Source organism: Neofelis nebulosa, chromosome 2 (assembly GCF_028018385.1).
Source record: "Neofelis nebulosa isolate mNeoNeb1 chromosome 2, mNeoNeb1.pri, whole genome shotgun sequence".
Lineage (NCBI taxonomy): Eukaryota > Metazoa > Chordata > Mammalia > Carnivora > Felidae > Neofelis > Neofelis nebulosa.
Window position 1 is genome coordinate 194,308,252 of NC_080783.1, and position 27,014 is coordinate 194,335,265.

The following is a 27,014-nucleotide window of genomic DNA, read 5'->3' on the forward strand; positions in this document are numbered from 1 at the left end:
CGCCGCGTTACCCTGGCAACCAAGCGAGGCGACGCGGCGGCTGTGAGTCTAGGCCTCCCGCCACCCAACCCCGGGGCTCGTTGCCTGCTCCGCTGGTATCTGGCACCATGTCGGTGCGGACGCTACCGCTGCTCTTCTTGAACTTGGGCGGGGAGATGCTTTACATCCTGGACCAGCGGCTGCGGGCCCAGAACATCCCGGGAGACAAGGCCCGCAAAGGTGAGAGGCGCCCGGCCCGCGCAGCCGGCCCCACGCCCCGCAGCCCGGCCCCCTCCCCGCCGCCCCGGCGCTCACAGCCGGACCCCGTCCCCCCAGCCAGGCCCCCCTGCAGACTGACCAACACCGCTGCACCCCGCGCTCCTATAGCCAGCCCCATAACGCCACAGCCCCGTCTGGTCAGAGCCCCTCAGGAGTCAAATTCTCCAAAAAAAAAATTTTCGCAGCAGAAGGATTAAATACCCGCGCTAAGGTATATTATTAGGGGACCTGACACCCTCACCTGCAATTTCCTCCCCCCCTCCCTCAAATTGGAGAGATGATCTCCCAATCTCTCTTGACAAATGATCCCTCCCAAATGTAGGAGTCCCAGCCGCCCACCACCTGGCGACAAACTCCTTGCCAGTCCAAGAATCCTCTACTCCAACGAGGTGTGGATTCTCCTGTCCTCTGTGTAGTAGCCTCCTTCATGAACTGGAGGCAAGTCTTGCTCATTTCAGAAGCTATTTCTAGAAAGATGGGGTTCTGGAATAACAGATAAATAAGAAAACACAAGTGACTTTTAAGTTATTCTCTTTACAATTACTGGAAGAGAAGGCAGTTCTGGAGATAATTATATGAGAGTTTCTAAAATGCAAACGCTGTCACCCATACACCCATATACCCCATATATATACCCATATACACCACGTCTAATTTCCAGAGAAATGACCACCCAGAACTCTCTGCCACCCTTATCCTCTCCCTCTTTTCCTTCCTCTCAACCAACATCCGCTTTCACCAAGTTTCCTGGGATTAAGTATGAAAGAAATCTGTATTTCAAGGTAGAGAAAGAAGAGTTGATATAAAGGTAACTGACATGACCCAAGATTAAAAATTTATTCTCTCCAACAGTCTGTATGCTCAACTGATGTTAAACATGCATATTCGGACGTTAAGCATACATATTCAGATATTCACTGTTGTGCCTGTGCGATTGAGTCCAAGTCTATGCACAAAGAGATAAAAAGAGTTCCCTGCAGCATACCCCCTCCATTCATTCTGCACACTGCCGCCTGTGAGCTTTCTAAAATGCAAATCTGTCCATACTCCCCGCTACTTAAAACCCTTTGTCAGCTTTCCACTGCTGTTTGGATGGAGACCGAGTCTTCGGCAGGATGATTCAGGGCCCTCGCTGACATGATCTCTCTCCACCTCTGCAGTCCTACCTTCCACCACTGCCTACCTCCTACTGTGTATCTTAATCATAGGTCTACATTTAAAGCATGTGCATTCAGATTTCCATGCTAGTAATCCCCATTCTACCCCAAACCTGCCATTTCTGTGCTAATAGTTCCCCTTCCATCCTGCATTTTCAGCTTAAGAATCATCTCCTTCGGGAAGATGGGGAAAGGGTCTGAGAATCCTCCCATAGCACTCCATGCATGCCTCTCCCTACCTTGTCACTGGCCATGTTATACTGAAACAGTCTTTGGGTGTCTCCCCCCCACGTGAGGGTTTTATTCAGCTTTGTACTCTAGCACCTAGCGTAATGCCTAGGCCAGAATAAATTGGTGTTGAGTCAGTGTTTGTTGAACTGATGATCTAAATTGGCTGTTTTATATGATGTTGCCATTTCTTCCTCAAGAGGCTTCTGTCTTCCTTGGCCCATATGTTCTGTGATTTCACTGCGCCTGATGGCACTAGTGAGCTGACAGGTAGTCCTTGCCCTGGCTGCCTGCATCTCAGAAGACAGTGTAAATTAGCAATTAAGAGCACACTCACTGCAGTCATACAACTGGGTTCCAACTGTAGCTCTGCCATTTAACCAGCTGTGTGATTTTGGAGTGTAACCTCAATAAGACCGTTTCTTTTTCCATAAAATGGGAATCATACATACTTACAGCAAAGTTGTAAGAATTGAATGAGATCTTGTATTCAGCATATTTTGCACAATGAGTAGCAGGTGCTGGCTTTCAAGGCGGGGGGGGGGGGGGGGGGGTCAGGACAAGACCCTCTGAATGCGAAGGGACCGGTTTCCTTTGTCTTCAGGAGCTATAGTCCTTCTGGGTTTGCTGAGCGCAGCTCTAGGGAGTTTCGGCCATCGTTAGCAATTCACATCCACTCGCTGGTTCCTTCCTTCCACAGTTTGGGTGAGTGTCAGACATCCTGTGAGATGCTGGGTGGAGCCTGATCCAGCCGTTCTGTGTATTCACAGAATTCAGGGCTTTGGATCAGTCTCATCCAGCAACTGATTCTAAAACGGGGCGGGGTGGAGGGGTAGCTGACATATCTTCCTAACAACAACAATAAACATTTACTAAGCACTTACCGTGTACCAAGGACCTCTCTGAAGACCTTAATCCCCACAGCTATACTATCCTTTAGGTAATACTATCCCCTTTTTACAGTTGGGGAAGCTAATTTGCCCAGGGTTACATAGCCAGTAGGAGGAAGAGTAAAGGATTTGAACCCAGGTCATCAGGCTCCAGAGCTCACACTCTCAATGAATATGTCCTCAACTGCTGCACTATACTTCCATACGTGGGGGGACTGTATCAGAATCATTGGGAGGGGGGATGGGAGGTGGAGAAGAGAGGGAGAGCTTTGAAAAACGTATCCAACATACCCCACTGATTTTAGGAAAGGAATGACAGAGGGTAGCTGGCTCATGGGGACTTGTAGAAGACAGTGACAAAACAGGGTAGAGGGCTCAGGATTCACAAAGCTGAGAAACACCCTTGTGTCCCCCCCATTGAGAGTTGGCGTAGCTGCCGGAGCCACTGTGGCATTTACTGGCGCACAGAGGCCTATAAAACACCAGACACAGTAAACAAGTCCTCGTTGATGCCGTGAATGGAAATCATATTTCTTCTAGGTGTTTTCAGTATCTTACACGACTAATTGGTCTCCTAGAGGCCATCCCGCTCCCACAAGGCCAGCGCACAAATTGCAGTTTTTCGCCACAATGCAGCCTCTAGTTTAGCATTCAACAGAAAGGAAGTGCCGTCTCTGTGGGGCAACTTTTGAGTGTTGCATATGAATGTCCCACGTTTTAAGCAATAGCAAGAATAATAAAAGCTGCCTTTGCCTCCTGTCCTCTCAAAAATACTCCTAAATAAGACCCTTTTACATTTTGTTTACATTCCTCATTTGACAGAAGGGGAAACTGAGACATAGAGCCAGGAAGTGATTTTTCCAGGACAAGCAGATCACAGCGTAGTACTTACTGAGCAACCAAATGGTGGTGAGATTCCGTTTTTATTTTTCTAGTTCCAATTTAGCAGGCAGCTCTGGATAATCTTGAGCCTTCCTCCCATTCAAAATACTAAAGTGGAATTGTTGCAACCAAGTCATCAGGAAAAATAACAGAAAGTCAGGACATGGTTTTTACCTTCCTGAGGTCCTCAGGAGGACAGGGACGTGGGGCGCACAGCACTAGAGCGACCTCTGCTGGAGCTGAGTGTCATTGCCTGCAGGAGTGCCCGTACCCAGGACCTGATTTTGCCAGCAGCAGGGAGCCACTGTCTCTTAGAGTACTGGGCCCCTTGCAGCACCACCCCTCTGCCCACGAACGCATCAGGCAAGACCGCCTGTAAAATAAATGCCACTAAAAGACAGAGGATGTGGACATATGCCAAAGAAACCAGTATCTGCTCCAAGAAGGCCAGGTTCTTGGTGCTGCTCCCCCAGTATTTTCTCTCCAAAAGCCTGTGACTTGTAGGGAAAGAGATGGTGAATTTTCCCAGAGGAGTCTAACCTTGCAGTGGGAACCTTTTGCCACCAGTTAGGGCATGGCACTGGCTGTGCTTTCAAACTGATTTCTTAGGTGCTGTTGGTGCTGTCTGTTGAAGGTGCATGGGTGCTCGATTATAACTTCAGAAATCACCTCTGAAACAGCCTATTTTGCAAATGTTTCCAAAAGAGACCATTAATTACAAAATGTGTTTAAAATGTGGATGCAATGAATGAATAAATAAATAAATAAATAAATAAGAATGTGGATGCACGTAGAACCCTGCTTAGAGGGCGTGGTATTGGAGTTCAACATTGAAATCTGCCCCCAGAAAATTAAGGAAAGAAAAAAGCCACATTTCATCCTTTATGGGTAGTGTCCAAAGTTGTGCGGTACAGAAAGCGGAGCCAGAAGAGAAGCCAGCTAAGTGTTTGATGCGTGTTATCTGCTTCATCCCCACAGCAACCCTGTGATGTAGGTGCCGTTCCGATCCCCATTTTACAGATGAAGAAACTGAGGTTCAATAAATTGCTTGAAGTTACATAGCTAGCAAATGGTAGAGCCGGATCTCAACCTACAAAGGGTCTTGATTCTCACGGATTTCTCCAGCCAAGTACCTTTCTCCTCATTTGGTTTCCTCTTGGCATGTCCCCACCCGCTTTTGTCCTCAGGGGCTTTCTTTTACAGTGGTCCCCTCATTATTGCCCTCTTTTTACATGGGAGTCATGCATCTATATGTAAAAAGTAAATCAGAAACAAATGGACATTTTTTCCTTTTGGTTCACCTTTCAAGTTTTCTATCTGGAGCAGTTCCATCTGTACTCTGGAAAGGGAAATCTTAATCAAAAAAAAAATCAGGTTGTAGAAAAAGAAAATCCTCTCTCTACCTACTCTGGGGAGTCTTCCTCATGAAAGTTAGTGTTTGTAAAAGCCTTTGAATGGTGTGTATTCTCACAGCATCAGAAAATGACTCCTCAGGCCTTTCAAGATCAACCCCAAGGTAGCTAGTTTCTCCTGGGTTTCCTCTCCCACGAGGCCCTCCTCTAAAAGACATAGCCTCTCCAGGGCTCTTTTGGAACTCGTTATTTACCTATCGTCCTTTCCAAAGTCTCAAATGGAAGGCAGGGTATCCGCATTAGACGTCACTGCCCACGTGCAAACTAAAGTTTCATAGGCCACAACGTCGGAATTGGTGTTTTTAAAGCCTCCTTGAAAAAAATGTTATTGCTTCATGAACTGGTGTTTTCTTTTTATATGCTTCATGTAGATGAATGGACAGAGGTGGACAGAAAACGAGGTATGCTATCTCTGGGCTGCATGCGTTCAGTCTGCATCCACAGGCTCACTCGGTCCTATATCGTTGGGCTTCCTGTGGGACCACTCTAAATACTCCTAAGGGAAAACACAGGCGTGAGTTTCTCTTTAGCCAAGACGTTGGTTGTATGGTGGAATCTCTTACTTAAATAAATGCAGCATGTAAGATGAAAACCAAGCAAACTTTGGCCAAAGGACCATATGGCGCCCTAGGTATTTGTCTCTTCTCATCAGTGCCAAGTTTGACAGGGACCACCAAGACAGCAGCTACACATCTGGGGAGACTGTCCTATCCGGTAGTCCTTAAAACCACTATGTGACAGTATCGTGCAGCCAAAGAATTGCGCTTCGACACCGGTGCTCCTCCCTGAGCCGCTCTCCTTAGCACACAGAGATCTCTACTGAGCAACGGAGAAAAATGGGAGCCTGTGGGCTGCAGCATGCATGCACCAGGACCTAATCGTGCCAAATCTTCAGTTTCCCCTTCACCTACAACCAGCAGCAAACCTGAAAATTTGGCCAGTTCCCCAGAATAAAACCTTAGCCTTCCCCACCTTTAAATGTCACAAGTACCTTCCCTCACTTGACATTTGGGTGTGGTTTATGCACGCCATCGGCCATCGTCCTCAAGATTTTAAATGCTCTCACCATACCAAGTATGCCGAGGAGATGACATACGTAATATGTAAGAGCACAGACAGTAAAATCAAACACCCATCCTAATTTCGCTTCCACCACCAGCTATGTGACCTTGGACTTTAACCTAAGATTCAGTGGTCCTCCTTGATAGAATAAGGAGAGTAATTCAGTGTTGTCTTGGGGTTTAAATGAGATAATGCACGGAAAGTTCTAAGCCCAGTGCCTGGAACATAGTAAGGTTTCAAAAATGGTAACCACCTGGAAGTAGCAGCTTCTCCCTTTTAGGCTCGGTTCCAAATTGCATATTCCCCATCACAATTAAATGTAGAGCAGAGGTAGTTGGTAAAAACCCAGTTGCCTTCAGGGGTGCATGGGTGGCTCAGTCGGTTAAGCATCTGACTTCGGCTCAGGTCATGATCTCACTGTTCGTGGGTTCAAGCCCCATGTCAGGCCCTGCGCTGACGGCTCAGAGCCTGGAGCCTGCTTCAGATCCTGCGTCTCTCTCTTTCTGCTCCTCCCCTGCTTGTACTCTGTCTCTCAAAAATAGGCAAACATTTAAAAAAATTTTTGAAAACCCAGTTGCTTTCATCAAGAGAATTATTTCATCTAGGCCAGGATCCAAGAAAAACACACCTAAAGTCCTCGATACACTTTTATTGCATTTTACCACTTCTCTTGAGCGATTTTTGGCCCACCTCTTGACACATGGTGGAATTTCAGGTAAGACGTGAATTATGAAGGCTGTGAGTATACATAATTGAATCACTGGCATTTATTTTAACTTAGGCATTTAAAAAATTTTTTTAATGTTTATTTATTTTTGAGACAGAGAGAGACAGAGCATGAACGGGGGAGGGTCAGAGAGAGGGAGACACAGAATCTGAAACAGGCTCCAGGCTCTGAGCTGTCAGCACAGAGCCTGACGTGGGGCTCGAACTCACAGACCGCGAGATCATGACCTGAGTCGAAGTCGGCCGCTTAACCGACTGAGCCACCCAGGCACCCCAACTTAGGCATTTTTAAATAACAAGCAGAACCTGACCTCATAGTCAGAACCCAGGACAAGCAGCCCGATATGTTAAGAACTCAGCTACTAACCCTCTCTGATGCACCTGTTAAAAATTACTTCCTTCCCTGCCCTTAGTCCCTGCAGGCTGTCGCCTAGCTCCTAGCACATTCCTGCCTCGTGAAATTAGGCAGAGCTCATGTGAGGGCAGAAAGCTAACACCAAGACAGACCGACAGGTCTGCTTAAAATCGTTTCTCGGGTTTAACTTCAGTACAGCATGGACTGCTTCTCTAGGGAAGGACAGCCTTCCGTTCCTCGTGCCCTGGCGTTTATCTCCAGTCCGGTACAGATTTAGGCCCGCCTCAACCAAGTGCTGGGTAAAGCGCATCGTGAGCTGTAAGCCTGTTAATTTGTGCCCCCATACTCTTTCCAAAGACTTAAATTTGAGAGGCAAGAGCCCTGGGTGCCAGAGCCCAATCATAAAACTGTCATTTCTTCTTTGGGGTCATTTGTGTTCACCACTCTGCCCACAGAGACAGGGTGTGCTGTACTCCTAATGACAGGTAAACTTTCTGGTTGTTCTGGTACAAGGAGCCATGGTGATACGTGGCCTATTCACTTCCCAGAGGGAAAGGTTTCACTTTGCTTTTTACTTTGCCAGAGTGACTAACACTCACCCTGCCATTTTCTTTCTTTTAGAACTGATGTATTTGGGTCTAAGCTGCTAGGGACTCAAAGACTCTAGAGAAACGACCCAGCACCCAGGTAAATGGCAGCTTTTGTAAACACTGACATAACCAGAGCTGATGTGATACTTCAACTGGAATTCTTCCTCTTTGGCACTCCTCCTTGCCCTACATAAATCTGGAAAATTCTTCAAATTCTTTCTTTTGAGGGCTTATATGTGGCTTTGCATTTGTACCTATTCCCTTGCAAATTCTGCACTTGATCTAGGCTACGGTAAGAACAGGGTTAGGAAACCCAGTTCCTTGCAGGCCCTTGCTTGTTTTGGCCAAAGACAAAAGACCATTCATGAAGCAAACCCAGAAGAGTTCATATGTCCCCAAACTGTCCACACTGGGGAAATGTTAGTGCACATTAGGGGCATGCTGCAATGGGTTCAAATTGTCCGAGGTGACGCCTACCCTATATTGGTAATGGAGTTCTTCCTCACAAAGAAGATAGAGCCTAGAGTGAAGTCCTAAGGTCAAGTGTGAGTTCAACACTTCTGCAAGGAGCCACAGTCATTTAGTTCTTTTCTGTTAAAAAAAGGTGGGGAGGGGGCTTCTGCTCTTTCTCCGTAGCCCTTCCATGTAAGATTTAAAAACAGCCTGGGGGTGCCTGGGTGGCTCAGTCTGTTAAGCGTCTGACTTTGGCTCAGGTCATGATCTCATGGTTCCTAAGTCCAAGGCCCGCATCAGGCTCTCTGCTGTCAGCGCAGAGCCTGCTTCAAATCCTCTGTCTCCCTCTCTCTCTCTGCTCCTCTCCCCTGCTCACACATTCTCTCTTAAAAATAAATAAATAAACATTAAAAAAAAAGATTTAGACACAGCTAGCCCCCAGCTCCCCTTTCCCCCCAAAATGTTCTTCGAGATGCCTTTTTTTTAAGATTTTACTTTTTTTAAGGAATCTCTACACCCAATGTGGGCTCAGACTGACAACCCCAAGATCAAGAGTCGCACACTCCACCAACTGAGCCAGCCAGGCGCCCAGATGCTTTTTAGTGCTGGCCTGAGCGCTCAGGGTACCTGTATCCATGACTTAAAGGTATGACCTGACCACACTACCTTGCCTTCAGTCTCTAAAATTCATGGTCACAACCAATCACCTGGTGCCACCTTTGTGTGGCAAGAGAAAGGGGCATTTGTATCCTTCGGTGATAATCACTCATGTTTAGTAATTGATTTTGTATCATTATTCTAAATAATCAGTTTTCTTGCAAGTTTTAATTGCTATGAATGTATATTCTCAGTATTCATATACTCTCACCCTGAGGTCAGCATATATCTGGCTTAATTAAGAATAATCTGTGTTCATACATACCTGGTCCTATTTCTTGTACCAGATGGTTTTCCTAGCCCTCAACTAATGTTATTTGAGCAGCACAAAATAGTTAATTGAATGAGTGAATGAACGACTAGAATTATAGACACTTTGGTTTGCACATGCCTTAGGACTTTTATTCTCACCAGATGGAAACTTTCCATTTGAACAACACTGAGACATATCACCACAGTGTAATATCAATATTATAGATCAAATGTAGAAATCAAGGCATTCTAAAATGGTGCATGAAGTACATGTCTTGTAGAAACACTAGAAATCTCTAACCAGTGGGTAGACTTGTCTATTTTCATAAAGTATTTTTTCTTTAAACAGAGTCAATTACCACTATTGGTCCCATTTTTATGAAATTTAATTGTAAGTAAAAACGTTACAGATTAGCTAAACAGACAAAAAGAGCAATACTGCCTCTCATTTCAAGGAAGAGATCGAAAATGTTCATAGGAATCTTTTTTAAAGAAAGAAGAAACATTTCCCCCATCAAGTGAGATAATACCTGTATAAAAGTGGCTTATAGCCCCTAAAGCATGATACATTTCTACATTGTCACATTTATGTTTGCTCTGGGACAGGCTCATAAGGCACTCTGGACCCTGCTTTCTATTGGGACACCTGTGTGGTTTATCCCAAGGGAGCACATCTCACCAGCACATCAGCATCCCCAGCTCTGCTTAGACCGGCCCCTGCATCCCATTCATACATAGAGACCATTTCCCAAATACAGCTTCCTCCAGTACCTCGCTCAGCTGTATCCTCTCTTGTCTCTACAGTTCTGCACGACATCATCTCAACCATGTTCAATCGAAAGTTTATGGAGGAATTGTTCAAACCCCAAGAGCTCTACTCCAAGAAGGCCCTGAGGACCGTCTACGACCGCCTGGCTCATGCCTCCATTATGAGACTGAACCAGGCCAGCATGGATAAGGTGAGAGCAGACAGCTGCCTCTGTCCCCTTGGTTGCACCTCTTGCACCCTTTGTGGATGAGCACAGACTGGGTCAAATGAGATGATGTATGCAATGGTGCCTTGCCAAAAAGAAAAAAAAAAAAAAAAGGCACTCACAAGTATCAGGTGTTGGTATTGAGTTTTGGAGTTAGAAAAGACCTCAAGTCATCCATCCCAACCCCTCTGATGTTCGTGTCCTTCCACCTGCCCAGAGAGGGCTGGCATCCGTGCCCATATTTGGGAACACTAGGAACACACCTAGGAACCTCAACCCAACACAGGTGCCCCACCCTAAACACTAATTCTGCTTCGTTCTTAACAAATCTAAGCTTTGTGATGAGGAAACCAGACATTTTTAAAAGCAAATTCGAGACTGCTCAGTCTTTACTTAGTACGTGAACATATCTATTCCTTTGGGGAACAAATTGTTGGGGCACTCTGATTTTTAAAACGATAATTTCAAATAAATAAATGGCAGAGAACAGACAAATCTCCTATTCAGAAGAATCTCCTGTTCAGAGCATGCTCTGCCATCAAGAAAGGAGAGCATAACCCCACGCTCCCTGTGTGGGGGCTGCACTCAGTGACTTCCTTCCAAAGAGGCCAGTACAGAAGGGGAGGGGGACAGCTAACTTTCAGTGGAGAAGTGACAAACATTACCTCCGCCGGGACGATCAAGGTCCACGTCAACAGTGATGTCATGTCGGTAGTATGTACCCCGATGGGATGTGATGAGGATGGCACTCGACCCCCCCGAACACTCACAACCCCGGTCTAATCGTGAGAAGAACGTCAGATGACATTTGGAGGTCACGTTACAAAGTACCTAACCAGTACTCAAAGCTCGCAAGGCCACCAAAACCAAGCAAAGTTAGAGAAACTGTCACAGCCAAGAGAGGCCTAAGGGACCTGATGACTAAATGTAACATGGGGTCCTGGAACAGAGACAGGACGTTAGGGGAAACTAATGAAATCTGAATGAAATATGGGCTTCAGTTTTTTTTGTTTTTTTTGTTTTTTTTTTTTTAATTTTTATTTTTGGGACAGAGAGAGACAGAGCATGAACGGGGGAGGGGCAGAGAGAGAGGGAGACACAGAATCGGAAACAGGCTCCAGGCTCCGAGCCATCAGCCCAGAGCCTGACGCGGGGCTCGAACTCACGGACCGCGAGATCGTGACCTGGCTGAAGCCGGACGCTTAACCGACTGTGCCACCCAGGCGCCCCTCAGTTATTTTTAATAATAGCAATAACAATAATAATTTTTAAATAATTTATTTTTTAGTGTCTCCGTTATGTGAAGGTTTTAAAATCCTGAGGACTGACAGTGAGCGCTGAGTGTGCAAAATCAGTGCTCACTTAATGCTGGAAGCTGGGAACCTTGGGGAGACAGACTGGCTTTAACTGTGCCCTTACCCCCTCTCACTTACTTCTGGAAAGTTACTTGATCTCCCTGGGCCTCCGGTTTCTCATCTATAAAATGGGGATAATAATAGCTTGTTTGTCTCAGTTCAAGGAGGATTCAATGAGAAAACATAGCACGCCTAGGCTTGGCACGTAATAGATGTTCAATCAGTGTTAATCATCTTCTCCGCTCTGCTCATTCTTCTGCCATTAAGAAGGTCTACGTTTTCGTAGAGAAAGCACACAGAATTTGGAATCAAAAAACCTAGATTCTTGGGGTACCTGGGGGGCTCAGTGGGTTAAGCATCCAACCCTTGATTTCGGCTTGGGTCACGATCTCACAATTCGTGGGATCGAGCCCTGCGTCAGGCTCTGCGCTGACAGCAAGGAGCCTGCTTGGGATTCTCCCTCTCTCTCTGCCCCTCCCCCACTCACATGTATGCACACTCCCTCAAGAGTTAATAAATAAAAAAAATTTTTTAACCTGGATTCAAGTATCTAGCTCTACCAGTTACAAGCTATGAGACTCAATTTACTGAATAATCTGAATTTTCATTTCTTCATCTTATACCTGTTTTTATCCTTGATTCCTTGCATGGTGTCCTATCCACAGCAGGTGCTTCATGTCTGGCAATGACGGCAGAGAGTCTCAAATCTATATCTTTAGTATTTTATGTTCACACACACACACACACACACACACACCAGGGTGCTCCTCTTGCCTTAGGATCTGACCATCCTGAGTTCAAATCTCGCCCTGCCACTTACTACCAGCTATGTAAAATCAGGCAAGTCTCTTCGTTTTTAAACTTGGGCTAACCTCTCCATCATAGAGTCCGTGTGAAGAGTAAACAGGACCAAACTAGGTGATGTATGTGATCGTGCTCAGCACCACACTAGATCGTCAGAGCGTATAGTCTCCACCCTGCCTGGAACGTGCCGGTAGCTTCTCTCCCAGACTGCTTCCTTCTGCCCCGCATCCCCCAGACTGCCCTGCCACTGTCAGCATTGGCCTTCTCCTGAGCACTAGATGGAAAACGCATCTCAGACAGCCCTTATCTTCGTCCCCAAACCTAGTCAGGCAGTCGCCACATGGGACGCTTTTCCTTTGAAGAGTCACGTGTGCTTCCTTTCCCTGCCTTTTCCATGCCCACCGTCTTTATACCAGGCCTTACATCTGGATTACTCCAGCAAAGTTTCTTTCATTCTTTTTTTTTTTTTTAAGTTTTTATTTATTTAATTTGAGAGAGAGAGAAACTGGGAGCAGCGGAGAGGCAGAGAGAGAGGGAGAATCGTAAGCAGGCTCCGCACCATCAGCACGGAGCCGGATGCCGGGCTTGAACCCATGAACCACAAGTTCGTGACCTGAGCCGGAAGCCCGATGCAGGATGTGACAGACCGAGCCCAGTTTCTTTCATTCTTGTAGTCATTAGATGTTATTACACACCTATCAGGAGCCAGGTACTAGCCAATCTCCCCAACTCCAGTCTCCCTTCCGCTCCATCTCATTTTATCATTGCCAGATTCACTGATCTGGCTTAACCACTACTTCTGTCACGACAGCTCGGAAAAATTTAGTAGCTCTCTAATCCCCACCACGTCTAGTCTAAATTATTTTGCCTGCCTTGGAGCGCTTGGGTGACTCAGTTAAGCGTCCGACTTCGGCTCAGGTCATGATCTCATGGTTCGTAAGTCCGAGCCCCGCTTCGGGTTCTGTGCTAACAGCTCGGAGCCTGGAGCCTGCTTGGGATTCTGTGTCTCCGTCTCTCTCTCTGCCCTTCCCCCGCTTGTGCTCTGTCTCTCTGTTTCTCAAAAATAAACATTTAAAAAAAAATTAAAAATAAATAAGTAAATACGTTTGCCTGTCTTTCTAAAACCTTTAATATTCTAATCTTGCCATACTTATCCAACTTTGTTTCCCACCGACCCCAGCACGAATTCCCCTCTCCAATCAGGCTGTCCTCCTCCTTCTCCCAGGAAAATAGCATACTCCTTGCTGCCTTCAGGCCCTCCTACATGCTGTTGCCCTCAGCTAGAATGCCTGTCCCCTCCCTCAGTCGGTGTGAACCTACGACTGCAGCCTTCTGCTCCCGCAAAACCTATTGCGACCACTTTGGTCCTCACCAGTGTCTCGCCTCTTCCCGCTCATGGACGGTCAGACCCCATGGGGGGCTTGTTGATATCTCGTTAAGTACCGTTCAGCGTTTAAAACTGCTCCTACATGGTTGTGGGACCTTACATTTGCCACATGTGCACACACCATCTCCCTGCCTCCTCTCAGCAGTTCCGCAATGACAGGAAATTAGGGAATAATTTTTACACATGTGAAAGCTCAGGCTCAAGAGAGGTGGAGGGACTTGGCCAGGGCCATCCAGCACATTGGCCACAGTGGTGGAGGGCTGGCTTTTGGGTTTTTGCTCTCTGAGGCCAGCACCAGTCCAGGGCCCCGTGGCTGCCGATACTGTCCCAAACGTGTTCCATTAGCAACACATGTGAGCTGACCAGAAATCCTCCTTTTCTCAGGAATGCTCCTCCACTGGTCTGGCTTCATGCTCCTCCTGCTGCTCTGGCTTAATTACTAATGTTATCCCCTTTGACTCTCAAAAGTATCTTGGTTTGAGTGATCACTGAGTTTGAGTGGTCACCTGAGCTGTATGATATGCTGAGAACTGGTTTTCAGTAAATGCTTGACCGAATGATTGTGTGGAGGCGCTGATGTCTACTTCTCTGATCCCCTTTATTTTGCTCAGCTCTATGACCTGATGACTATGGCTTTCAAACACCAAGTTTTGCTGTGTCCCCGCCCCAAGGATGTGTTGCTCGTCACTTTCAATCATTTAGATGCCATCAAGGGATTCATCCAAGACTCCCCAGCCATCCTGCATCAAGTGGAGGAGATTTTCCGGCAGCTGACTGAAGTAAGAGGTCACCGCCAGCTCATCATCCCTCAGCCCTGTTCTTGTTCTCATTCCCCCTGATAAGAACAGTTGGATTCTGCAGCTCCTGGGTGACTCAGTCAGTTAAGTGTCCGACTCTTGATTTCAGCTCACATCATGATCTCACTGTTGTGAGTTCGAGCCTCGCGTCTTTGGGGCTCTGTGCTGACAGTGCAGAGCCTGCTTGAGATTCTCTCTCTCCCCCTCTCTCTGCCCCTCCCTCCTCTCTCTTTCTGTCTCTCTCTCTCTTTCTCTCAAAATATAAATAAACGTCTTAAAAAAAAAAAAGAACAGCTAGATTCTATGACAGAATAGGCAAAGCCTGCCACTCTCCCCAAAATTCTAAAAATCTACAAGTATCTAAAAATAGATTAGAAGGTCATATAATAGGCCTTCCCATCTTATGCACTCTCACCGTTGCCTTCAACGCTTGGAAAGCAATGACACAGAGCACGAGCACAGACATTTTCTCCTGACCCTTCTGAGAAGTTCACAGTGGATGTTCTGCTAAATCTGAACGGGAGAAGGGAGAAGTGAAGGGTACCATAATGGGGTCTCTCCCCCTGGGGAGGGAGCGGGGCTGGCTCTCCTGCCGCCCCTCCTCCCCCAGCAGCTGAGTTCCCTGAGTCCCCTGTTGGCCTCTCTGGCTCCAGCCCCTGAGTGCCCGCCTAGCCCTGCCTGTCTGCCCTTCCCACCTCACTTCTGGAGGTGAAGTGCTTCTTTCTGCTTTGCCTCTGGCAGACATACGGGGGCCTCTCTGCGGGGGAGTTCCAGCTGATCCGGCAGACCCTCCTCACCTTCTTCCAGGACCTGCACATCCGGGTGAGTGAGTGGGTGGCCCCAGGAGCACCCTGCCACTGCTGTCCTAGGGAAACAGGGTGCCAAGGGGCCAGGCAGAAGACGCCTGAGGTGGCCCAGTTAGTGGTGTCCTCAGCGCTTGGCTCCATGATGATAAAATTGCCGATAACAAATCTCAGCAGTTTTCTAATGGACCAAGGAAGACAGTGATATCGCCATTCTTGCCCAGTTACCTTATGTATCTCTTTTTTTTTTTAATTTTTTTTTTTCAACGTTTTTTATTTATTTTTGGGACAGAGAGAGAGACAGAGCATGAACGGGGGAGGGGCAGAGAGAGAGGGAGACACAGAATCGGAAACAGGCTCCAGGCTCCGAGCCATCAGCCCAGAGCCCGACGCGGGGCTCGAACCCACGGACCGCGAGATCGTGACCTGGCTGAAGTCGGACGCTTAACCGACTGCGCCACCCAGGCGCCCCTTATGTATCTCTTTAAAATATGGTCTGTTCCCTTCTCCAGAGGAAATGTGTTCTCCGTGGACCGGGGAAGACAAATAGATTTCAACTCAGAGGCCAATTTCATTTTTAACCCTCATGAATAATTTTATTCACCATAGATGGGAGTAATAATAACACCAACATAAATTAAGATCTCTCATAGTCATCGATTAAAATTTAAAAAAAATATATGAAAGTACAAATAAGATTAAGTTTTGTATTGCTTTAAAATATTGAAAACCCTGCATCATATTCTTCTCAGGACAGTGCCTGTGTGGACATTGTTTTATGGATTGTGGTGATATAAGCAGCCATATTGATTTCTCAATTCTGACGAGATAAAATCCATTTTAATGAAAAGACACTCCTAATAATAAGTTTATAACAAAATCATTAAAATATATTAAACCACAAAATATATTAAGCTTTAATTGCCAAGTAGGCAGGCAGTGAAACATCTGAATGTCCATGAAGGAAAATAGGAATCACATATCCTGACGATATTCCGCTGCTGCTCCATTACACTTGGCTGGTTTTCCGAGGCTGGTCTTTAAAGGTGTTTCTGCTCGGCCGCAATGTCTGATTGCCTACACAGATTTTCTCTGTTTTCAAAACAGTCTTGATAGTCTTTAGATTTGTTAGTGGGAATCCACTTGAAATCCTGAGCAGTTCTTTACAACCATCCCAATCCCCAACCCCCTCAGCCCTCCAGAACCCTTGCAGAGTTGCCTCCTCAAAGGCGGTCTCCTCAGATCAACTACCCTCAACCAGACTCTCATTCCCATTCCCATTTCCTTCCCTCGTGGACCTCCCTCGTGTTCTTCCCATTGTTTCAGATGTTGGGACACATCATTCCATCTTTGCCTCTTCGTAGAATGTTTCCTATACCTCCCCTCGATTATCCACCGCCCTTGGAATCAGTTCATTCTGTAAAACTAGTCAGTCCAACACATGTTTATTGAGTGCCTACTCTATACTCAGTGTCTGAGATACTAGGGTGAGAGATACATGGGTGAACAAGACAAAGGCCCTGCCTGGGAGAGGTTCTACACTAGTAGGAAGAGACGGGGAGGACAAGTAGGTCACGTTCTGGTTCTGATAACTTTTAGGAAAATGACAAGATAAGGTAAAGTTATAGAGAGCAACTGGGATGGAATGTCCCTTTAGACCAGCAGCATCTCATAGCACTTTCTGTCGCGACAGAGATGTTCTATATCTGTGCTGTCTACCATGATAGCCACTAGCCACATATGGTTATGGAACACTTAAAATACGGCTAGTGCGACAGAGAAACTGAATTTTCAAGTTAATTTTAATAGCCACACTTGACTAGTAGCTACTGTACTGGACAGCACATCCTTAGATGATAGAGTTAAAGACATGTCAAGGGCAGCCTTTCTGAGGACAGACACATGAGTTGACATCTCAGGGAAGTGCATCTAAATTGAAGGCACAGCAAGTTCAAAGATCCTGAGGTGGAAAAAGCGTGATGTGTTCCTTGGACAGAGACAAAGCCAGTGTGAGTGAAGCCTATGTAGGCAGGAGTGATACAGTTAACAAGCTGTGTGGCGTGGGCACTGACTCATCAGAACAGATGCCAGTTATAACTAAACTGGTACCTACCAGTTGACTTAGCTTTGTACCCAAGTGAGGAGTTTATTTTAAGAGTAAAGAAAACAAACATTTCAGGCATCCTAAGGTGAACAATAACGTGATCTGATTTGTGTTCTGGAAGATGAACTGTATGGGACAAGGGTGGAAATAGGACTGTAGTTAGGACACTACTGTAGAGATCTGGGTAAAAAATGAAAGTTCTTGGGGCCCCTGGGTGGCTCAGTCACTTAAGCGTCCAACTTCGGCTCAGGTCGTGATCTCACGGTTCGTGGGCTCTAGCCCCGCATCAGGCTCTCCGCTGACAGCACAGAGCCTGCTTCGGATCCTCTGTCTCCCTCTCTATCTGCCCCTTGTGCACTCTCTCTCTCTCTCTCAAAAAAAAACAAACCATTTAGAGGCACCTGGGTGGCTCAGTCGGTTAAGAATACAACTCTTGATTTTGGCTCAGGTCATGATCTCACTGTTCGTGAGTGACAGCACAGAGCATGCATGGGATTCTCTCTCTCTCTCTCTCTCTCTCTCTCTCTCCCTCCCTCCCTCCCTCCCTCCCTCCCTCTCTCTCTCTCTCTCTCTGCCCTTTGCTCACTCATGCCCTGTATCAAAAAAATAAAATAATAATTAATAATTATTTTAGGGGCACCTGAGTGGCTCAGTGGTTGGGCGTCCAACTTCAGCTCAGGTCATGGTCTCACAGTTTGTGAGTTCAAGCCCCACGTCAGGCTCTGTGCTGACAGCTCAGAGCCTAGAGCCTGCTTCAGATTCTGTGTCTCCCCCATCTCTCTGCCCCTCCCATGCTCATGCTCTGTCTCTCTCTGTCTCTCAATAATAAATAAACATTAAAAAAAATTTTAAATAATAATAATAATTATTATTTTATAAATAAAAATTAAATAAATAAACATTTTTTTTAAAGACAATGAAAGTTCTTGGGGCACCTGGCTGGCTCAGTCGGTGGAGTATGTGACTCTATCTCATGGTTGTAAGTTCAAGCTCCACATTGGGAGCAGAGATTACTTAAAAATAAAATCTTTAAAAAAAAAAAAAAAGAGGGGCACCTGGGTGGCTCAGTTGGTTAGGTGTCCGACTTCAGCTCAGGTCATGATCTCATGGTTCATGAGTTCGAGCCCCACATCGGGCTCTGTGCTGACAGCTCAGAGACTGGAGCCTGCTTCGAAATCTGTGACTCCCCCTCTCTCTCTGTCCCCTCCCTAGCTCATGCTCTGTCTCTGTCTCTGAAAAAATAAATAAACGTTAAAAAAATTTTTTTTAAAGAAAGAAAGAGAATGACAGTTCTTGCTGCCAGTGGAGATAGTGAGAAGTCTTCACATTTGGGGTATCCCTTCTGGGCAAGAGCAGTTAAGACTTACTGAGAAATTGGACATGGGGAGGGAGAGAAAGAAGAATGAAGAATGACTACGTTTTTGGCCTGAGCAGCAGGTGGTGCCATTAACTGAGAGGGGGAAAGCCTGAGGGAAGTATATTTGAGTAGAAAAATTAATTAATTTTATCTAAGTTTGATTTGCCTATTAGGCATCTGAGTAGCAAAGTCAAATAAGCAATTGAATATATAAGTCATAGAGACGGCATTCAAAGTCTTCTGGTCTCTTGGTGGAGGCTGGTCATCCTCCCTTGTCCACAGGTAAAAAGCATGGTCAGCATTCCACCACCTTCCCCCTTGCTTTCAGATCATTATTCTCCTGCCCTCACCAGCTTGGCCCTCCCCTAGTGAGGACAGACCGGTAAGCCCGACACCACACAAAGCCCTGCACTCATCACTCACTGAAACTGACTGCCCAGTCACTCACCCATGTTCCCGGAGCATTGACATCCCTGGCTGGCTCTCCTGGCCAGCAGAGTCCAGCCACCGTCCTGGGGAACGTGACTGCTCAGGGACACGCCTCATCCGGCACTCCAGACCCACAGCCCTGTGACTTTCATTTCCTCTTTCCATAGGAAACATGCTACCTGCCCCCAGGAACTCATTAGAGAAGGGGGAAATGCACTAAGTGCCTTACAGATGTTTGGTTTTAAAATAGAAGAGCGTAAAGAGGGAGGACACGGGGGTAGGGGCAGTCAGTTCTACCTCAGAGAATCAGAAAAGTTGGGGTGTCTGGCTGGCTCAGTCGGTGGAGCATGTGACTGTTGATCTTGGGGTCGTGAGTTCAAGCCCCACATTGGACGTAGAGATTACTTATATGTCTTTTTAAAAAAAGAAAGAAAGAAAAGTCTTCATAGAGGATCTGATATCTTTTTTAAAAAATGGATTTTCACCAGGCCCATGGGAAAATAGGAGCGGGGTTAAGTGGACATCCTAAGTAGAGAACACCATCTCAGTAAAGGCATGAGGCACATACCTGTTTGGTGTATTTCGTGGTGCAGAGGCAGCAGAAGGCTGCAAGCGTTTGGATATGGCAAGAACATAGGATTCAAGGAGGAACATGGCTGCAGAGAAGAACACGGGCCAACTGGACATTATCTGGCAGGCAGCAGAGAGTCACTAAAGCAGGAAAAGGACACAGCCTGATAGAAGTTTAGAAGTGTCTCTTCACGGGTGCCTGGCTGGCTCAGTTGGTTAAGTGTCTGACTCTTGATTTCCGCTCAGGTCATGATCTCATGGTTCATGGGTTCAAGCCCCGCATCGGGCTCTGCACCGACAGCGTGGAGCCTGCTTGGGAGTCTCTGCCTCTCTCTCTCTCTCTCTCTCTCAAAAATGAATAAACTTTATTTTTTTTTTTTTAATTTTTTTTTTCAACGTTTTTAATTTATTTTTGGGACAGAGAGAGACAGAGCATGAACGGGGGAGGGGCAGAGAGAGAGGGAGACACAGAATCGGAAACAGGCTCCAGGCTCCGAGCCATCAGCCCAGAGCCTGACACGGGGCTCGAACTCACGGACCGCGAGATCTTGACCTGGCTGAAGTCGGACGCTTAACCGACTGCGCCACCCAGGCGCCCCAAAAATGAATAAACTTTAAAAAAAAAGAAGGGTCTTCACCGCAGAATGGAGGATGGCTCACAACCAGGTGAGGGGGGGCAGGGAGGCCAGTTAGGAGGCACTTGCAGCGGCCAGGCCAGAGATGACAAAGGTCTGCACTAGGGACCAGGGTGGAGAGGAGGGGCCAGACACAAGGAGTGATTACTGGGTCTGCAGGGCTTGGTGACTGAATGCACACGGGAAGGTGGCGAGGAGAGGAACTCAGACGGCTGAGGTAATGCCCTGGTGGCGTCAGTCGCTTCAACTGGGAACACCAGAGGAGAATCAGGTTTGGGAAGACAAACGATGACCCTGTTCTGAGCAGGGTGTATTGGAGGTACATCCCACGGAACCCATAGGTAGACACGTCTAATAGGCAATGGGATAGATGCACCAAGTGACCAGGGCAGGAGACCAAGTGGCAGCTTGAGATCTGGGTGCCATCAGCACAGAGGTGAACACTGGGAATAGAGGAGGTCACTTGGGGGGAAAAAGGGTGAAAGAAGAGGAGAAGGACAGGAGAGCCACACTTAACAGCTGAGGGCCAGCAGAGGGGCTGGGCAAGCAGACAGACCCAACAGTCCTATCCAGCCAAGGGCAGGTTGTCGGGTCAGACACAACCACACACTGGACTGAAATGTATACATTTCAGACCTGCTATGACATAGTCAACCTTATTAGAATTAGGCTCACAGAGAGTCTAGCACATGCATATATTCCCACTTCTCTCTCTAAATTTTCTTTCTCCATGCTTGTATTCTCATCTCTTGGTCACAGAATCTTAAGGTTAAAAATTCCTTAAAGGTCTTCCAGCCAAACCCACAAACCCATGAGATCGTGACCTGAGCCAAAATCAAGAGTCAGATGCTTCACTAACTGAGCCACGCAGGTGCCCCTCCCATCTCTGCTTCTAAAGTGTCTTCACACCCACCTTCTTCCGGGCCCAGCTCCAAACCCACACTCACCCCTGCCCACTCCCATGCCTGTGGTCATTCTCCTCAGTGGGCTACTGTGCATATACCATCCAGCATATCCTGCTGTGTATTGTCCCCTGTTGCCATTTTACGCCCAGGTCCTGGGTCCGGTTGGACTGTAATCCTAAGAGTATTAGCTACCACGTATCGAGCACTTACTGTGTGTCAGACACAGCGATAAGTGCTTTTTCATTATCTGATTTAGCAGGTAACACTTACCCGTTGAATACATGCTATTATCACCCCCAGTTTGCCAAACAGAAAACTGATACTCGGAAAGGTTGTAGAACTTGCCCAAAACTCAGAGCCAAGGAGTGGCCCAGCTGGGGTGTGAGCCTAGACGGTCTAACATCAGCGTGCCAAACTGCCATCTTACACACTCTTACCCCTTTGCATTTTCACTGCTTTGCACACAACAGATGCTTATTTTTGATGATATTACGAATAAAATCTAGTCGAGTTTTAGAGTTTGAAAGGATCCTCGAATTTATCTCGTTTTACAGATGAGGAAGCCAGGATCCAATAGAACTGATTAACTACTGCAACCTTGATGGAGTTTCATCTGATCCAAACCTTGACACAAAGTATGCAAACCAGGGGGCGTCTGGCTGGTTCAGTTGGTAGAGCATGTGACTCTTGATCTCAGGGTTGTGAACTTGAGCCCAACGTTGAATGTAGAGATTACTTTAAAAAAAAAAAAAAAAAAGCCAACCAGGAAGTAGAAATCAGCATATTATGGTGTTTGCAGTCACATAAAAGACCTTCAGACTCTAAGGCCAACCGGATCCAGATCCACCTGCTTGGGCCCCTTTCCACTGGTCTAGCACATGGCCGAAAGCTCAGGCTCCAGAGTCAGAAACACAAGGGTTGAATCTTTAGCTCTGCCCCTTCTGAGCTGGCTGGCCTTGAGAAAGTGTCTCAACTTCTGAGCTGCCAATTCCTCATCCTTATTGTTCTCTTTGGGCAAGTCCCCTCACTCTGGGAACCTCAGCTTCCTCATCTTTAAAACGAGGGTAATACAGCTCACCTGGAAGACTTGCTGTGTGGCTCAAAAGAAAGTCTGTTTGGAAAAACACTGTAACTCTGTAGGGCTAGTTACGCTGAGTCTTTCTCGTTGTTAGAAGCTCACTAGGTAACACCCCCAAGCCATTACACACTTTCCATCCTCAGAATGCTTATGTCTAGGAAAATATACCAAGAAAAATGACAAGAAGTGTATTTTTTCCCAGGTATCCTTATTTCTAAAGGACAAAGTCCAGAATTCCAACGGTCGCTTCGTGTTGCCGGTGTCCGGGCCCGTTCCCTGGGGAACTGAAGTTCCTGGACTCATCAGGTGAATTCTCAACAGTAATTGTCAGACCAACGTTTGGGGTGCCAGGAAACCCACATGCAGGCCACCACATAGAATGTGCCGGGTTCCTTCCCGCCCCAGCCTTCCGTCAGTGAAGCACAGCAGTTAGAAGGTCAGGTTCTCATCCCAGCTAGGCCACTTAGCAGACACTTGAGGCCAACCGCCCAGTTCTTCAAGATGCACTTCCTCATCTATGAAATGGTTGCTGTGAGAATGAATAAGATAATAATGCTCTGAAGTGCTTACACAGCACCTGGCACATCACATGTCCTTGGTAAATATTGCTATTATTACCTCAACCAGCATCTTTATCTTGAAGGAGTGCATGAATCTCCTTTTTGTCCTGTAGTACAAAGAATAAAGAAGCCTCCAGGACTACCCGAGCTTGGAGAACATCCCATCATGTCATACTTTGTATTGTAGAATGTTCGACAGCAAAGGCAAAGAAGTGAAGAAGGTAGAATTCAAGCATGGTGGAAACTATGTCACTGCACCAAAAGAAGGTTCTTTTGAACTTTATGGAGACCGAGTCCTGAAACTGGGAACCAATATGTAAGCAAATTCTCCCTCCCTGAATGAATTCAGGTCTGAGGGAGGTCACTTCATTTTTAAAAACCTGCTTGACTTCCCCTATGAAAACCCCTGCTGACAAGTGAAATAATTTCCCCTCAGATACAATGAATGCAGAGCCCTGACATTTTCCAAGGGCCCCCAAGATGCCCAAACATCAGGTAACTCAACAGGTTGAAAAACAAATAATTTTAAATAGCCACGGAAGAGCACTAGCCAAAACCTTTGTTGCCATGGAGATCCAGAATGGCATGGCCTTCACGTACTGTTCACGTTTTTTTCAGTAATCTACATTACTTTGCGAGAAGAGCCATTTCCACCTAACTTCACAGGTATTTTTCTTTGGGAAGCCATGAAATCTGCGTGGTTGCTACCCACTTAGTTATATTCTGTAATCCTGGCACATTTCTGGATGCTTTTTAATGTCTCAGGATAAAAGTTAACGTGCTGTATTTCTGAGTTAGAAACAAGTCAGTACAAAAGGGCTGGACAGCGTTTTCACAGTTTTCTGTTGGCACCAGGTACAGTATGAACCGGCCGGTGGAAACCCATATGTCTGGGGCATCAAAAAACTTAGCTCCACGGACCCAGGTGAGCTTCTGCCCTCCTTATTCCTCTTCAGAGCTTGTTTCTAGACACAAAAACCGGGATGGGGAGAAGGGTGGAAACTCTAGACTTCAAAGCCAGCCAGTGTTTCCCTCATTGTTTACACTCTTCTCAGTTCAGCCTTGCAAGTACAAAGGCTTTTAATTGTAGTTTCTCATGAAGACTTCCAGTGATCTGACTAATTAGGTAATTTCAGGCTTGGCTCAACCACCATAATTAAGCTGGAACCACACACCAGGACACGTGAAACGGCATTGTACCCGTGCCACTAGGTCTGTGGTTGCTGAGTCTAGCGCTCGTGTGTTCTGATCATTAAACCGTCCCTTTGCAGTGCTACCCGACATAATGATGCGGTAGCTCCATTCAAAATGGGGTTTTAGATTCTGTGAATGCCATCTTTATAAATTTTCACAGAATTAGCTACTAGCGAGCTATAGGACAAATCATGAAATAGTTATGTGCAAACACTTATTGAACGACTTCTGTGGGCTGGGAACCCAGGGACACAAAGCTGGCTTAGAAGGAGAAATGGGCCCACAGACCAAGGTGTCAGTATAAGCAAAGGCACCAAGGGACAAGAGAGCATAGTGGTGTTTGGGGGGAGCGGGGAGGCAGCATCTCTCCCACGTGGCTGGGTCATAACGCAATTGAGGCAGGTGGCCAGAGAGCCGCCCATACCAGTACACTGGGGCCTGATCCCAAAGAGGCTTAAACCATTTGGACCTTGTCATTTAGGCAAGAGGCAGAGGGGTTTATCTCAAGCGAGAGAGAAGTCTACTTGAGATAATGGGCTGGTGGCAGAGCGACAAAAGAAAGGCAGAGTAGCGGAAGAGGCAGAGCAGGGGGCGGCTGGGTTAGAGGAGCTGGGGTTGGAAGGAGGGGTGAGGGTTGAGCAGGGCCAGACAGCAAGAGGAGGGAAGGGATCCCGGGTGTGTTCATCACAGTCACCACCTGAGGGCAGTGTGGTAGCTCCGATGGAAGCAGTGCCCTTGGACCTGGAGCTTTTGCTGAGGCTGCTTGTAAACTCAGGGGAACTAGACTGACGAAAGAGGAGGCAATGTTCTTCCTCTGCAAGGAGGAAGGTCGTCTGAGGAGAACGGGGATCCCTGGGGGCCCTCCGCTCATCTTGAAAGTGTGAGAATCTCTGGTTTGCTGCCTTGCTAAGGGTCCTTCTTCTTCTCATGTGGATTATTTCTGTTTTGGTTAAGCCTCTTTTCTATGCTTTGTTTGGACACATTTCTTCCCCGGATAATGTAAAGAGTCATTGTTTTGCCTTGTTCTGTAATACCACCCTGGGTCTCCGGGGTCTCAGCAGGAAATGTGATCACCTTCATGTAGCTAAAAATCATGAAATTGTTTCTGCAGGAAAACATTGCTCCAAACCCTCTTGCTAAAGAAGAGCTGAATTTCTTGGCCAGGCTGATGGGAGGGATGGAGATTAAGAAATCCAGTGGCCCTGAGCCAGGATTCCGGTTGAATCTCTTCACCACTGATGAAGAGGAGGAGTACGTTTTAAACCTGTTTCTTACAAGGCATATATAAAAATCCTAAGTGTGATAAGAACCAAAAAAATGACCACTGTAACCAGTAACACTTAAAATATAGGTGTAAAGGTCACAGAGGAAAAACCAGCAAATTCAATAACCTAGTTAAAGAAGAATCCACCAGGGACGCTTGGGTGGCTCAGTTAGTTAAGCGTCTGACTCTTGATGTAGGCTCAGGTCATGATCTCACGGTTCGTGAGATGGAGATCTCAGCTCAGGTCATGGTCTCATGGTTTATGAGATCGAACCTGACGTGGAGCTCTGCGCTGACAGCACAGAGAAAGTATTCTGTCTCTCCCTCTCTCTCTGCCTCTCCTCTGCGAAAACGCGCACGCGCTCGCTCTCTCTCGCTCTCTCTCTCAAAATAAGTAAATAAACTTTCAAAAAAAGAAGAAGAATCCACCAGTATTAAATAGCATGCATCTTCTAGATTCATTCAAGAAATAGTTCTAATGTCTTACACAGTAAAGCATAGCTGAACAAGAAGTATCGGAAGTCAAGAAAATCATAGTAAGAAAAATCTGTTAAGAAACCAGAGGGAAGTCAGAGCATGAGTCTTTGGGATATGGCAGCCTCCTCCAAAACCAGTAGGGAGAGTGATCCACCCAGATTTATACAAAGCTTCATAGTTTGTAGAGCACGCGTGCATCATTATCTCACGTGATCCTCCTTGCAACCAAGTATTTGGGGTGGGAGTTGCCCTCTGTTCCTGTTGAACTAACTTCTTCCGTGCACTTCTGTGTGAGAGTCACTCTGGTGAGTGCTGGGGACACAAAGATAGAGCATAAGACCTAGAGCCTGTCCTCAGGAGCCCGCAGGGTAGGAGGAGAATGCACACAGACACAAGTTAGTTCAGTGCCGAGTCATAAATGTTCTAATGGAGGACGTAGTGATTGACTTTGCACCAGCAGATGAAGGGAGTTGGCATGTGGGCTTGGTCTTGGAGTTTGCCAAGCAGAGGAAGGGGAAAAACATTCTGGCCAAGTTCAGTACATGCAAAGGCACAGAGACATACAGGGACTTGACTTTCTGGAGCATAGGGTACTCTGCTTGGGGACAGGACGGCCAGAAAGCTGGAGGGAAACGGCAGAAGGTGAGGCAGAAAAAATAGGCTTCTAAATTATCAAGCGCCGGTGTGCCACGCTGTCGGGGAGAAAACCCTAACCTTTGACCCATTTCTCTACTATCTCATGCAGACAAGCAGCCCTAACCAGGCCAGAAGAGTTGTCCTACGAAGTTATCAACATACAAGCTACTCAGGTGTGTGCGGGCGATTGCACAAGCCAAACATTAGTCCCCTCCTCACCTCCTAATAACCTTGAACTTCACTGGCCCTCCCTTCTCTCTAATCAGCATGTATCTAGAGCCCCTAGCCTGGCAATCAGGTGAGGAACTGACCTGCATCACGGTGGCGGGATGAAAATTAAACACCAGGTGCACAGAGAGGCAGTCGTGCTGACACGTCCCTTTCACTGCTTTCCCCTCGTGTTTCTCCAACAGGACCAGCAAAGGAATGAAGAGCTGGCTCGCATCATGGGGGAGCTGGAGGTCACGGACCAGCCGAGGCAGAGTGCCAGCAAGGGGGATGATCTACTTGCCATGATGGATGGGCTGTAGGTGTACTGGCCCGGGACCCTCGGCCCCCTGTGGGGCGGGCTCCCCAATAAGGACCCCAGAGACGCCTTGGGGAGCAACATGATGTCGCTGGTTTTCTCCGGAGTGAGCAGGTACCTCCCGTTCCTGTTTGTGTTGTAACTGAACTACACAAGTCTCCCTCAAGGAGCACAGTGTCCGGAAGGCACACACATACCCACGTTCTCACCAAAATATATTCTGCATTTTAAATTGGA

At 46.8% G+C, this 27,014-nt stretch overlaps 1 protein-coding gene across 5 annotated transcripts; it reads left to right on the plus strand.

The window, feature by feature from the left end:
* OSCP1 (organic solute carrier partner 1) lies at positions 1–27,014 on the plus strand. Of its 5 annotated transcripts, none has more exons than XM_058718061.1 (11): positions 1–219; positions 5,199–5,228; positions 9,727–9,881; positions 14,054–14,221; positions 14,948–15,061; positions 22,323–22,426; positions 22,868–22,996; positions 23,536–23,605; positions 24,986–25,125; positions 26,361–26,424; positions 26,665–27,014. In XM_058718061.1, the coding sequence occupies exons 1-11, from the start codon at positions 108–110 to the stop codon at positions 26,779–26,781; spliced, it is 1,203 nt and encodes a 400-aa protein (XP_058574044.1). In that variant the 5' UTR covers positions 1–107; the 3' UTR covers positions 26,782–27,014. The 5 variants fall into 5 exon arrangements, with proteins under 5 accessions (XP_058574044.1, XP_058574045.1, XP_058574042.1 ...); XM_058718059.1 differs by having other exon boundaries at positions 6–219; positions 14,981–15,061; XM_058718060.1 differs by lacking the exon at positions 5,199–5,228 and adding an exon at positions 8,519–8,659 and having other exon boundaries at positions 90–219.

Coding starts and splice junctions, on each gene's coding strand:
- OSCP1 (XM_058718061.1), top strand. CDS start 108: ATGTCGGTGCGGACGCTACCGCTGCTCTTCTTGAACTTGGGCGGGGAG. Junction 5,229..9,726: donor AGAGGTGGACAGAAAACGAG/GTATGCTATCTC, acceptor TTGTCTCTACAG/TTCTGCACGACATCATCTCA. Junction 15,062..22,322: donor TCCAGGACCTGCACATCCGG/GTGAGTGAGTGG, acceptor ATTTTTTCCCAG/GTATCCTTATTTCTAAAGGA.